The sequence below is a fragment of the Dermacentor silvarum genome, chromosome 1, assembly GCF_013339745.2.
Source record: "Dermacentor silvarum isolate Dsil-2018 chromosome 1, BIME_Dsil_1.4, whole genome shotgun sequence".
NCBI classification, from domain to species: Eukaryota; Metazoa; Arthropoda; class Arachnida; order Ixodida; family Ixodidae; genus Dermacentor; species Dermacentor silvarum.
In genome coordinates this window covers 54,683,449-54,697,712 of record NC_051154.1, presented here as the reverse complement: position 1 = coordinate 54,697,712, position 14,264 = coordinate 54,683,449, and the positions used below count along the sequence as shown (strand labels likewise).

Genomic DNA, 14,264 nt, shown 5'->3' with positions numbered 1-14,264 from the left:
GTACACCTCTCGCGCCCTCTGTCTGTAGCAATACGGCAATACTTGGCGCTGGGGTTTAACGAAATGAACAGGCTTTTGCGCATTTCATGCTTGTAGCGATGTCCACTTTGCCCATTCGTACGAGCTAAGTAGCGCCGCAAGCGTTGCTTGCTTGTCGCAGCGGTCGCAGACTCCTAAACCTCAAGACCCCTAGCTTATGCCTAGCTGCCCTAGCCGATACGTAGCCGCTTGGGCGAGTTATGCTGTTTTTTTAGCTTGGAACATCTGTAGTGCGTACTGCTTTTATAATGCGACTTACTGTTACGAACCGTTTTGTTCGGCCTTTAAACGGAAAGGAAAGGGACAGATGATCAGCTGTTCCTGAGGTTCCGAAACCAATGCGACTTTGCGAGCTCGGTGAGAATTTATCAGCTCTGTTGTTAAACTGTTCTTGTTGTAGATGCTGTTTGGGTTTGACGTATATTTGGTTTTGGCATGTTTCACTTTTTGTGGCGATCAGCACGTGCTTGCATGCGCAGCGCTGTGGCTGTGATGGTCGTTGCTCACCTAACCTAATTTTCACCTAACTAATCTAACAAAGTAATACAGCAAGATTGGCGAGTTGGTTTCCGTTAATAATGAATGTAAAGAGCGCAAAAAGGGAACGAAGACAAGACGAAAGAAAAGACGTGCGCTCAACCTAGGCTGAACTACCCGATTCTTGGCCAATCCCCTAGAGTGGGTATGTGCCATTAACATCTGGGCTCTACGTCTACCTAACGGAGCTACTTATCCAACGGAGCTACTTCCAACGGAGCTACTTATTGGATAAGTAGCTCCGTTAGGTCGGAAGACCAAACTAACAAAACTACTAATTAGTGTATGATTTCTTGAAATGACTTGGAAGACTAAAAGCGGATCGGAAAGTGTGGTTGAACTGTGATTAGAGGCGACTACAAGCTTTTACACGCGAAAATAAATGTGCAAACTTGTGCTTTTTGTTTGCAGGTTATAAACTGAATACATAAGGAGCCAAGGGCTGTATTGCTGAAGTGCCATGTCCATTCGCACCGTGAGTTACAGTTGTACACACCTTGTGTGGTTTTTGATGTTTGATGTGTTACAAACTTTCATTTGTAGACATGTACAGCATCAATGTTTTGAAGTAGGAAAGCCACTCATATTCTAGTGCATGTGCAATGACAGACTTTCCATTTTCATAGTAACTAATCAAAACTAGAGATGTTTACCATACTAGCTCTGAAATCTTTCCACACAGATGCACTTGAGTTTTGATCCCATCATTTTTCAACTTGACATTTGTGCCGTGTAGACATTGTTTAGGCGTTGCCACTATTTACAAGTATTGAAATGTGAGTGCAGAATCAGTAAAAGTTGCAGCACTTCCTTGGTGCTGCATGCACCTTTACACCAACTGCAGCAGCCTACATGATGCCATGGGTTCAGCTTGTGGCTGCAGCAGTTGTGTTATGACGGTGGAGGACAAAAATACTGATGTGCTGAGAGTTCTGCTGTGCAATAAATGAACCTCAGATGGTCAAAATTATTCCATGGCCCTCCACTACCGTTTTCCAGCATATTGCTTGGGATGTGAAACCTTGGCAATTTGGCAATATGGCAGTCTGCACATGCAATTTGCATATGCAAGTGTGCTGTTCTGAATATTTTTTAAGTGTTTTGCTTGATATTGGCTCCAATATACGCCACTACAACTATTTGCTAGTCTGCATTGCTAGTGTATACACACTTTAAACATTCAACTTCTGGCAAATGCTTGCTGCATTGTCATGGACATTCGCACTTAGCTGTATCAAGATGAGAGGGGCAGTCACATAGTGGCACTTTAAATTTAAATACTATGGCTGCTATCTAGTGAACCACCTGTATCCCCTGAATTTTGATGGGAAATGTTAATTGGGCATTCAGGACACCCAGATTATATCTCTAATGGACTGACTTTCTGGCCATTGCAAAGTGTATGCCAAGAACACATAAAGAAGTAACATAGATAGCACTTTTGTACATTGTAGAGCATTATGCATCTAGTAACTTAATCCTTCCAATATGTGCATTCAAAATAGACGAAGGGAATTAGCAACTGTCAAGGATGTATTGCAGGATCTTGGAGAGAGATGCGATGCCTATATTGCCAGACCAAGCTGTTCAAGTGTCACGGTCCAGGTACTGTATTAAAGGGACATAATTAAAGTGAAACATCAAATTGGTCTAGACTGATAAAATATTATTTCAAAACACTATTTTTGTTAATTTCATGGTGAGAGGTTGATTATTAAAAACGAAAATGAAGGCCAAGCTTCCATTTCTTGAATTTTGAGCCGAAACCCTATGCTGGTACATCAGTGTGACGACATGGATTTTGGTGCATTTTCTTGTATTTGGGCTATTGTGGTGCAGTAAAGGTTCTTGAAACTTGCCAAGTTCAGCCTTTGGCACCTGTTAGAATACAACGTAGTCCATTTTTACCAATGAAGCAAATTACGCAGATCCAATGCACATATTGAAATCTATGTATAGTGAAGCTTTCATGAAGCAGTTAATGAAATGCTATAAGTTCGCCCATTTCATTCCTGCATCTCTGATGTAAAGGAAACTGGCGCGGGAGCATGGGCTCGTGTGCACCCATGCTACACAATGGGACAACTGTTTGATTGCCTTGTATTTCTTCATTTCTTTTTATTTATTTTAAATGTACCGCCCGCTTCATTGCCAATCCCCCATTGCGCACGCTTATGTGCCATAGTATGCAAATCATCATCAACATGTGGCGATTATCTCAAACAGGTCGTTGGTGTTGGCGGGATAAATGTATGCGTGGGATTGTGGCCTAATGGTTGGGAAAGAAGGCATAGAAAGTTTAGGAAAGTTTGCTTTATTAAAGGAATTGGGTTCTTGATGTCGTATATTTGTTGCAGTGAGGATATTTAGGTATCATTTGTTTTATCACTCAGGAATTCTGTAGAAAACATGACCAGCAGCCTGGACACCTATGAGGGTAGTAAAGATGGTGGTGCTGTCCTGCGTGTGAGCTATTCGGCAAGACTGCAGCAGCAACAGCACCACCAAGCCACGGTCAGGAAAGTCCGGGAGGGTTCACAAAGAAAGCTTCGCTTTAAAATTAACTAGGCTCGAGCAGAAGCTGTGGAAACGTTGGTGTGCCAACTTGAAAGCAGAGCCACCTGTCTTTCATTTTGCCATCCTTTCTGGCTTAACAAGCCTCCTCTCATGGCGAGAGTGTTTTTTTTTTTTTGTGGTATTGTGAAAGTGTAATTTGCTAATACAGCCCTAACATATTTTTTTCTTAGTGTCCCTTTAATGCAGTAAGCCTTGCAAGACCTATGGCATGGTCCTTCAGCCTTAAATATAGGCAGAGACACTGGTCTAGTGCTCTAATTTACAGCAAAGAGGAACTGATAGGTCTTTGGTCAACTTGGGCATTTCAGTTTTTTGATTTTACAGCATGATCGTTAGTAAATGTCTGGTTCCTTTACCAGAGGCTAGTTGTGGATTCATGCAATGGTATGAAAAGAAAAAGCGAAAAAAAAAAAATTGTTCACTTATTAGTGACATCTTGCAGACCCAGCTGCCAGATGGTGCCACTCTTGGCTAGGCTCTTTGCCGATCCACATCTATCATGTAATACAAACATCACATGACAGGTATATAGTGTACCAAAATACTGGGAAGTGTGCCACGGCAGGACAGAGAGTGGGACCTTTCTGGGATGACATCACCAGGTACTGCTGTACGTTGCAGGCGTGCTCATAATACATAATTGGAAACTAACAGCGTGCTTGTTGGCATGTCTAGTGCCTTGCCCAGAGGCGATACGAATGCAAATATGGATGGATATGTTGCGTTACTAGTTTATCCTACCATTTGTACATTTGCTTGGTACTTTTTTGGTAAGTCACATTGCACAGGTTTGCATGTACAGGCAGATAACGTTGGCAAGTGCAGCAAGATATACAAGCCAGATGCAAAAATCCAGATTGTTAAATTGTTCATTCACACGGTGCTGCAATAAATGGAAATTTCAAAGAAGCAGCAGCAGAAGTAAACATGAATTTGTGCACTTGTACACAGCTTAGAACAAAGCGAGCGTAAATACCTGCAGTAGAAGGGGAAAAAGTTTTTTCTTTGCATATTTTTGTATGTAAATGTTCAAAAAAAATTGAATTGTGGTCCAAGTCCAGATTAATTTTGACCACCTGGGGTTCTGTAATGTGCACCGATAACGGTAATGTGCACCGATAACGGTAATGGCCGGTAACGTCAAAACAACATATAAGAAAACACTGTGCTGAAACCATCAAAGAAGATAGTCGATGTAAGCGAATAGCTGAATGCAAATACAAACGTTCGCATTTAGGACCGATGTTTTAAAGCATACCAGAGGCGTTCTTGCTTGGCAAGGTGCCTTTGTTGCTTTTCCAACTCCCCTTGGGTGAGGACGCATTTGGAGGGATTTCCGTTACAGCAAGTTTGGATTTGGATTTCCGTTACAGCAAGTTTCAAAATCTTGCGCTTGTTCTTTATTAAGTGATAAAGGGCTGGCGAAGCGACCAGCAAGGTGAATGGCAAAGCTTTTAAAGCAATTAAACTTTTTGTTTTATATTTATAAGCAATAAAGCACTGGTAAAAGAATGGCAAAGTGAACGGCAAGCATTTGTAGCTTCATTGCATAATTCTGTAGAGAACAGAGCGAGTCACCAGCACATCTGTAGTGGTAGTATAAGTGTGTATAAGCCGATTCGTTATATGTGTGTCGTCTCCAGTGGCATGAGCAGCAGCGTGGAAGGCGACAGCCCTCATCCTCTGCCGGTGCCACCAGAGCCCTCTTCTGACCGAGTCGGAGAGAGTGGCAGCGGGTGGGAGAGAAGGAGGGCTGTCGCCAGCGATCTGGCATTGCTCTCTCCCCTAGGCAAGATACTGGGTCCAATAAAATGGGCATGATAGCCAATGAATGCTGTTTGCTTTGTTAACTTGGTTTGCTTTCAGCCTGCATCTCATTGGCTCTCTCATAGCAAATGAGTTCATTTTGGTAATTTAATACACTAGAAGCTACTGCGGTACTCGGTTTGCCGCTTACAGCCAGGTCGCGGTGCCGCTCCCACATGTAAGCAGACTGTCTGACTGTGGCACACACTTTCATAGACGTTGCTGTGTAAGTCTTGGTGCTAAAGAAGTGTAACAAAATTATAAGCCAGGAACACGAACAGGGGCAGGGAAGGGCGTTTCAAGGCCCACTTCGAAGCTCCATTCAAATGAACTTTAGAATTATTTTATACAAGTGCTATTATAATTGTGCTTTTTCATCTTTAGGTGCTTGGCGTGTTGTCTCTTAGCTTTACTTTCTTGACTTAATGACTTTGCAATAAAGCAATATTGAAGGAGCACGTACAACATTACAGTAATATAAGTAGTAGTTCCATTTATGTGTGGAACATCGAAGTTTTGAAAGTTGTACACTTTATAAGAATTCTGCAACCTAAAACATACTTTGTGCATTGGTCTTCTGCATGATGAAGAACAACACAAATTAATCTTAAACACACTTACAAGTATGTACAGTAGTGCCAGCATCATTTATTAGCAGTGGCCAATCATGAGGGATCTCGGTGATTCTTCCATTGATCTCTTTGGAACGTATGCTGTAAAAATAGAGGTTTGAAGTGATATTCGCACATGATTCTGCCATTATCAATTTCAGTCGTTCCTTCATCATTCCTTCATCTATGGCTGAGTCTGATCGGTGATCAGACTCAGCTGGGGGTAAATAAATGCTTCTTTGCATGAACGGTAGCAGCTGTTGCAACTGGAAACAAGACCTGTCTCGCTTGTCTTGTCGTATTTCTGTAATTTTGGCCGCTTTGCTATATCATGACAATTCCTGCAATCGCACAAAACCCATATGGTATAAAAAACAAACACCGTGCATTTTAAAAGTGTCTCCAAGGCTGGACAGCTCTCGTGAAACATAAAGGCGGGAATGGCACAGTAAACATATTGGAACATGCCAGTTGCATACCTGCAACTATCATTGCTGAAGTGGCCCTCATGGCTTGATTCTGTCACGCCGCAGACGGCATACTTCCCAGTGTTCTTGTACACTATAACAGGTATTCCACAGTGCATCAGAAGCAGACGTAATATCCTGAGCTTGCACTGCACGGGGAAAATATCATACCTGGTGGTTACACCGACTACACATTTGTGCATGAGTGCGGTGTGTTGTCCCTTCTTTCTTTATTCTCTGTGTGTAGTATGTGGGGATCGGGTTTTTTTAAACAAGTTTTTTTTAAATCAAGTTTTTAAGGTCAGTTCTGTGTAATACAGAATAAGTGGTGGACACCTGAGCTGCAGACATCACATGATAATGTTTGGTTATAATTTGAGTATATCTCTAGCATCCAGAAAGTATTTCTTGGGCAAATCTATAGGGAGTGCATAATTTAGATGGGCATGTTCCTATTTTCACAGTAAACTGCATAATATCAACAGGATGAGACTTGTACGTAAACATTCCAATCAAGCCTGTGCAACTTGTGTTTGATAGGGTAAGGTGCAGCATTCCTAAGGCCTCTGTTGTCTAAACGTGTAGTGAAGTTTCTGAAAAGATACTTTGTTTTAAAGGTAAACAAGTATTTAAGTCACCTATGTTGGACAAATTCCTATGGTTAACCTGTTGCACAGCAATAATAAAGCTTGGGTATGTAGGGAATTGTATAGCTAATATTTTGTTGCATTAATTTTCACATTGCTCAGTTCAGCTGAGGTGCTAAATAAATGGTTTTGTCACATAATGTTAGCCCTTCATTACTTTACGGTAATGTAGGCATGTTTAGAATGTTCTTAATGTATTACCCTGGAAAAAACACTTAACCTTGCACTTGGCCGCGCAACGCTGCGATCGTAGCCCAGCATTTTCCGGAAGTGCGCGCAAACTTTTAATCTTAGTACTCATGATGATGATAATTTCTTTTCACGCGTCTCGGACTTACGGCCGTCACTGCGCGTTGCAATGCTGACAGTAGTAGTAATGGTTTATTGAGGAAAAGGACGCTTACTTTCTGCTGCCCAATAGGGAGCACGGCACAGCGTCAGCAATGCCAACAACGCATTCCAGCAGACCCGCTCCTGAATACGACTCTCTCTCTCTCGCTGTCATTTTCTTTATCTCTCTCCCGAGTATAGCGCGCAATACCTCTTCTTCACCGTGCAGAGCATTGGCACGAGCGTGTGCGAACACGCCAGCTGTGGATGAAGACGACGACGCTCAAACGCAATCATATAGTTCGCATAAATGCATGTTCTGCAAGCGTGGCTGTATAGCCTAGTGGTTACGACGCTCGCCTTGGGACCGTGGGTATGCGGGTTCGAATCCCGTCTCGGCAAGAAAGTTTATTTTCTTTTATTTCTTGATAGTTTCTTGATACGAACCACAAACCACAAATTACGGCTGGCTGAAACAGCTTCGCTGTTAAAATGCATACATAGCTCATCACTTGCCATCAAGTTTTCTAGTATATATGATTCTACAAATTAAATGATGGCATAATTTGGAAAGTGCAAAAACCCTTGACTTGTCATGCTTCAATGCTGTTTGTTATTCAGGTGCAAAGTGCTGCTTGTGTTCCATTTCTGAATATTGTGAATTGAAAGCCCTGTCTATATGCATCTGTCTAGTGTTCTTGTTGTCATTTGTATTTGTTTTACCAGAATGGATATATTAGTAATATGTTTCCTGTTTGGTGTAGAGTCGCAAGATGTTGCCAGCCACGCCTGAGCGTGTTGGGGGTCGATGTTTGCAGCCCTTGGAACGTGACAATCAAGGTGGTCATGCGTATGGTCGAGTCTTTCTTGAGTACTCACTCATGTCTGAATAGTAAGTATTGTCTTGTGCTCTTCTGTGTTGACAGTTTGTGACGACTTGCACTTTCTCTTTTTTACAACTAAAGGTCAGAAAACAAAGACCCCCACATTCATAAACATACTTCAACTGGACACTGCTACTCGACTCTGCTGAGCAGAGGGCAACATGCCCTTTGACTGAAATATTAACTGTGCTTCATTAACGACCTACTACAATTTTTGATCTACAGTTTTGTAACCTGTCTAGTCAGGAAAAGGGAACAAAAGCTGTGCAGTAAGAAATCTTGAGATGAGCACCTGTTTCGAGATCCACTCCCAAGATTTTCTGTTAGATTACCAGAGTGTATGAGGGAGGCTTCTGGGCAACCATTGATTGGAATGTCAATGTACTTCGTTGCTCATATTTAGGATGGATACCTTGAAATTGGCGCTGTTATCATGACTTCTGCTTGATGGAATGACCTCATTGCTTCTTTGCTTCAGTTCGGCACTAGTAACCTATGGTCTCGCGTGCATAATGTGGCTGCTGCAGCCAGCATCGAACCCCGAGACTTCAAGCTCAGCAGTGCAATGCCATAGCCACTAAGCTACTGCAGCGGGTAGTCTCAATAATTTCCACGCATTTGCTAGAGGGGGCCCCATGGCTTGGAGGATTGGCTGTTCAATTATCTCCCTGAATTTGGAATGATCTCTTATTTCCTCCATGGCACATGTGCTTTATGTGGCACAAGTTGTGGCACATTTGCGCGTGCAGCCTGTGGAACTCAAGCTCTGTGTTGCTGATTGCACGCACTACCGCAGACTAGTTGGGTTTCAAATTCTAAGCTGCATGTCCAGGCCTCACATAAAATCATATTTTTTGCAGCATAATAAATGTATATTTTTTGCAGCATAATAAATGTTTCGTAGTGTTAAATAAACCTCGCGCTTGTCATAGAAGAGGTACGAGTGAACATTTTTGCTCTGCTTTCTTTCCTTTCTTTTGCACTTATAGCTTGATGCTGATGAAACAGCAATTATCTGGAGTGTACGTGATGCCATCAGCCAGCTCAGCTTTTGGTAAGTGTCAGAAAGTGCGTATATCACATTAACTTATGTTGTTAAGTCTTCATGTAGTTGTTGATAGGCATTGTTTCATTAAGACTTAGAGAGTGACTCCAACCAAATAAGGGAATTTATTAGCCTGACATTTCGGAGCCAATTTGGCTGCTTCTTCAGGGGGTATTCTTCATTGGGGTATTCTTCATATTGTTTCATTGCAGCAGAGGTAGATCTTATTTTGCTTGGTAAATGTGCTGTTATTGTGCTGGAGTGCATAGCAACATTTCAAACTGCTGGGCCTTCTGTTTCTTGGGTATAAGGGAGAGGCTTTTCTAGCTATGACTTGTTATGTACTCGAAGCACTTGTCTCCAGGGGGCATTCTGATAAGGATAGACTTGGGTGGTACTGATTATATTTAGTTTTCAGCAAAAATTTTATATGAGGTGGGCAAAATGTCTCTCCAAAAAGGAATCAACTCTTGTTTTGCGAGATGCAGCGCGGATTTCAAGAAAAAAAGTTTTTAATTTGTTTTTTTTTCTTTAAAAAAAGAAGACCAATTTTGTGACTTGCAGATTTTACAAGTTTAAAAACCTGTCACTCCAAACTAAAACATTGTACACCACGAAAAGTTTTTTTAAGCTATTAGGACTACTGGCCCAAGGAAACTTAGACTTGTGCAGCTCACAGTGTTCTTTTTTTTTTTTTTTGACAAATTGCTATACTTTGCTTTTTGAGCAAGTGCCTCTCACTGACCCCGAAATCAGTGGTTTTGTGGGGCCACTTCAGCTAAGGTGACGAAGCTGAAAAAGTTATTGAGAAATCTTGAAATAGTTTTTTGCAAATTAACCCAAAAAAATGTGCAGCAACATTATGTTTTTATTTCGCAATAAAATCTCAAATGCCAAAATTGCAAAAGTAGTGAATATTGACCAATTTTAAGGGCATATAAAAAATTATATTTGCGGATTTTCATTAAAAGTTCATAGAATGCCCTCACAGGACTGATAAATCTTGTAGTGCCAACACACCTTGCATTATTTTATTTTAAGCTGAAAAAAATTTTGCCTATTTTTACAAGCCTGTACAGTCATCCTTATGATCTGTGTAGTAATAATAAGATCGAAATTACATTCATATTACATTTAGAGCTCACTATTTTTGTGGTAGTAAAGAAAAGTGACTCAGAATGTGTCATTTTTGCCTCTTCTGAGCCACGAAATGAATTGAGCTTGGGTTTGCAGGGCTCTTGTATCCGGATTTTTCCTACGGTATGTTAAGGTAGCAACACACGAGAGTGCACACAGCGAGCTCTATAAGACAGGTCTGGGGAGACTACTACTGGCACTGCTCTCTAATTACTCCTGCCATCTGCAATGCTCCCAGTTTATATGACCGATGCACCGGCCTATTGAGAAAGTGTGATGACGCCACTGCAGTGGAGGAGTCAGCTGGGTGTGTTCAGATAAGGACATACGCAAAAGGGGTCCCAAATATTGTTTTACTAAAATTTTCATATTAGGCAGAAAAGCCCTCCCACATAATGGAAGCGAGACTTTTCCCACATACATTGTTGTTTCACACAGAAAATATCATAACTGAGACAAAGTGTAAAAATCTCGTTATTGAGTTGCAGAATGTTGCAAATTAAAAAGCGCATTTTGTGAGCCTGTGTTCACAGAACTTGTTCTGTTACTTTGCATTCTTTAAGCGTCGCTGTCGTTCTTCTGTGAGTACTGACAAGATATTTCCCACTCTTCAGTTTTTGTGTTAAATGAAGGTCCTGGACCTTTAAACCCCCCCAAAAATTCTAGAAAGCCTGAAAGCACCGTAAATAATTTAATATAATAGCTCTTCTAGAGCCTGTTAAGCATTTGCTCCTTAAATAATTTTTTTTATTGTATTACGATTGGCAAGCAAACTTAACCGTTTCACTGCAGCTATTGCCATTGCGACATTTAATGCCATTAAGTATGCGCGTATAGCAGCGACTGAAATAGAATGGAATTAAGAAATTTAAAGCCTTACACTTTTAATGGCATTAACCTCGCCCGGTATTAGCCCCAATCTCTCGGCAAATGAGTTGAGAAAAAGCATGGCTAGGAAGGAGGGTAACTGGTAATCGTCCGTAGCTCTCTTAATATGAGACACCTCACTTAAATTGTGGCGCGAATGTTTTACTGTAGCTGTACCCTATGTGTCTACAAAATTTGTCTAAACTGCTTCTGGGCCCCTCACCAGGTCTGGCCATTCTTGAACTGACAAGCACAGTGCATACAATGCGCGATAACGATCATGTCTGCTAAGTATTACATCCCTACGTGGAAAGAGCTTAAATTTCAAACCAAACTCTGTTTGCCCTTCTCGCGGGTGCCGCGCTCCCAGCCGGAGTGTCAACATCTATCGTGCAAGTGTGCTTACGTGCACCCGTGAGCAAAAGTATACGGACCAGAGATGAATGCAAGTTGAAATTAAAGACTGCCGTCCAAACTTGGCATTATGAATTTTCTAGTGCACTCACGAGTTTCCGTTTATGCGTATTAATTACGAAGAAATTCTCTTTTTTCGGCGACCCTGTGGTCCGTATAGTTTTGCTCATGGGTGTACATGGAAGTGCTGTGACGTTGCTCATAGTGACACATGACTTGAAGAATTATTCAAGGCAACATCACTTATTTGTTTAGTCTGTTGCTTCAATAGACAAATTAAAGTTTAGGCAAATAATAAAACATACAAACCGAATGTCTGTGTGTTTTTATTTTACTTTGTACCATAGCAATAGAGATCACTTTCCATTTCGTCTATTTGTTCTCACGTCATGCAGTCGCGCACGCAGAGAGCGAAACTATGTAATTTTTGACCGTGTTGCAGCGCCGCGATCATGCTCTTTCATTCTTTCACACCTGCCTCTGTGCTTGTGATTGTGGCACTGACTTATACTGCTAATCAGGTGTTCCTGTGCAGAGCACACAAAATCGTTCGCTGTGCAAAACAATACAAACGCAACAGGTCGTACGCAAGACCATCACTGGCAGTGTGGCACTCGGCAAACAACGCGAGAGAAAGAAAAAAAGAAGCCAGGGCCCGTGAGGTATTCGTCACGTGATCCTCCGGCTCCGGTATGGGAGAACGCAGGGAAGGAATTTCGCTTACGGAGGCTTGGTGGTGATGCTCGCCTCCTGAAATCATGAGTCCGTGGCACTTCAAATATTTCTGTCTCTGCTATTAATTAACTAATTCAAAAAATTCTTGCGGTAGAAGACTCCTTAGAGGGCATGTAACAACTTCCAGCATATAAGCAAAATTTGCTATGTGGCCTGGTGAGGGGCCCTATAATACAAGAAAATGAAAAGTAATAGATGTGATGTCAGTACTCTTTTAAGGCAGTACATACTGGAATAAAAGTGTGCTTGTAAAATGCACTGTTGAGTGAATATTGTAGTGTATGTACGGTTGCGGCCACTGCTAGCGGGAACATGGGAGCTCATCGCAGCACTCTGCGGAGCACTCCTACCTGCGCCTCGTGAAGTCTTGGCAGATGACTCACCATAGCAGATGACTCGCCGGGCTTTTCGTCAGTCGCTTTGATTATGCTTGCGCCACAAGACTTCATGAAGTGCCAGGGGTGGGGCACTCTGCAAAGCAATGCCATGAGATCCTGTGTTCCCGCTAGCAGTAGCCATGCCTGTACACTTGACGAATGTTAAAAGACTAAAAACTGCCAGTTAGGTCTATTTTTTGTTTAAACATTTACAGCTGCGATTTAATATATTCGTGCTTTCTCTTTTTCGTTTTCTTATTTCCTGCAGTGTGGTTTGGAGTGTTATTTATCCGACAAGGCCTCTATCAGGGTGGTGTGTTTCGGTTCACTCTCCGTATCCCGGAAAACTACCCCGATGGAGACTGCCCGGTAGGAGGACTCACATTTTTGTCTTGATCAGTCCTTCAAAAGCATGGTACATAGTCATATGCATTTTGAGTAAAGATCTTCTGAAAAAGTTGTTTGTTAACACTAATCTTTCAAATGTTGATATGAAAGTTAAAAAGTATGACTGTCAGTTAAACCTAGTAGCAAAAGACCATGACATTTGTGCATTCTCAGAGGACTTGCTGTCCGTCTGAAAATGTTCACATACAAGGCGTTCTGAATGGTTGAAGCGAAGTTAAAAGAAACAAAAAATGGCAAGTCAACGAAATGACCCCTGCATTTACTGTGACACATGAGCTTGAAACTGTGTTTTCTGCATCTGTTCAGATGTCCATCCTTTACATTATGCTGTCATTGGCATGTCCCCATTGTCATTATTATGCAGGTGTTGTCGGGTCATTTGACAGGTCGTTTGAAAATGTTTCAACCCTTACCATTTTTTTGCCTGTGAATATCTAGTGGATGAATTATTTGAGGCTGAAACATGCTGTATAAATGCACATCCTGCTTTTCACTGTAGTTGCATCCAATACATCGAATAACAAAGTTTTAAAGAAGTAGTCTAACAAACACATTGCCCTACAGCAATGTTAACTAAAGGGAAACTGAGACATCCACCCAAATGTAGGAATTTGCTACAATTGAAACCCAACCGGGTTCCTCGAAAGAAAGCCTCGCAGTTGTAGAAAAATTCGTCCTGGTCCGGGACTCGAACCCGGGACCAGGACGAATTTTTCTTCAACTGCGAGGCTTTCTTTCGAGGAACCCGGTTGGGTTTCCATTGTAGCAAATTGCTACATTTGGGTGGATGTCTCAGTTTCCCTTTAATTACTTATCTCCACCTAGCGGATTTCCGCTGAACTATTACGTCATAAACTTGCCTTTGCTTCGAGTTGTCGACAAATTCGACTTCGCCCTGCCATCTGCTAGCCGCCTGGTTAGCTCAGATGGTAGAGCGGCTGCCCCGGAAAGGCGGGGGTCCCGGGTTCGAGTCCCGGACCAGGACGAATTTGTCTTCAACTGCGAGGCTTTCTTTCGAGGAACCCGGTTGGGTTTCCATTGTAGCAAATTGCTACATTTGGGTGGATGTCTCAGTTTCCCTTTAATTACTTATCTCCACCTAGCGGATTTCCGCTGAACTATTACGTCATACACTTGCCTTTGCTTTGAGTTGTTGACAAATTTGACTTCGCCCTGCCATCTGCTAGTGTTGTGTCTGGCGGTCCTTCGGGACAAAAGGAGGCCGGCGCCGACTCAGACGCGCCAATCTGGCGCTCCTTTCTCGCGGCCGAGAATTGTCACCTGGGACTGAGGGATTAGCAGTTGGTCTCCAGGCTATCTCATGCGTCGCTAAACGGCAGCGTCACCCCTTCGGTGCGGTTCCGTGAATTACCAGCACCGCCC

At 42.2% G+C, this 14,264-nt stretch overlaps 1 protein-coding gene and 1 long non-coding RNA gene across 2 annotated transcripts in view; one reads left to right on the top strand and one right to left on the bottom strand.

Moving 5' to 3' along the window:
• Positions 1 to 28: 28 nt before the first annotated feature.
• Positions 29 to 14,264, top strand: part of LOC119463492 (AKT-interacting protein) — a 32,367-nt gene continuing 18,131 nt past the window's right edge. Inside the window, exons 1-5 of the mRNA XM_037724335.2 lie at positions 29 to 396; positions 988 to 1,051; positions 7,779 to 7,906; positions 8,888 to 8,952; positions 12,742 to 12,842. Of these exons, the coding sequence (XP_037580263.1) occupies positions 1,037 to 1,051; positions 7,779 to 7,906; positions 8,888 to 8,952; positions 12,742 to 12,842 (309 nt within the window). The 5' untranslated portion in view covers positions 29 to 396; positions 988 to 1,036. The remainder of the gene's footprint in view (positions 397 to 987; positions 1,052 to 7,778; positions 7,907 to 8,887; positions 8,953 to 12,741; positions 12,843 to 14,264) is intronic.
• On the bottom strand, positions 2,149 to 6,919 carry LOC125945885 (uncharacterized). Its single transcript, XR_007467181.1, has 3 exons — positions 6,050 to 6,919; positions 5,581 to 5,672; positions 2,149 to 2,454 (listed from the first exon to the last, which is right to left on the bottom strand). It is a non-coding gene; the product is annotated as an uncharacterized LOC125945885 (long non-coding RNA).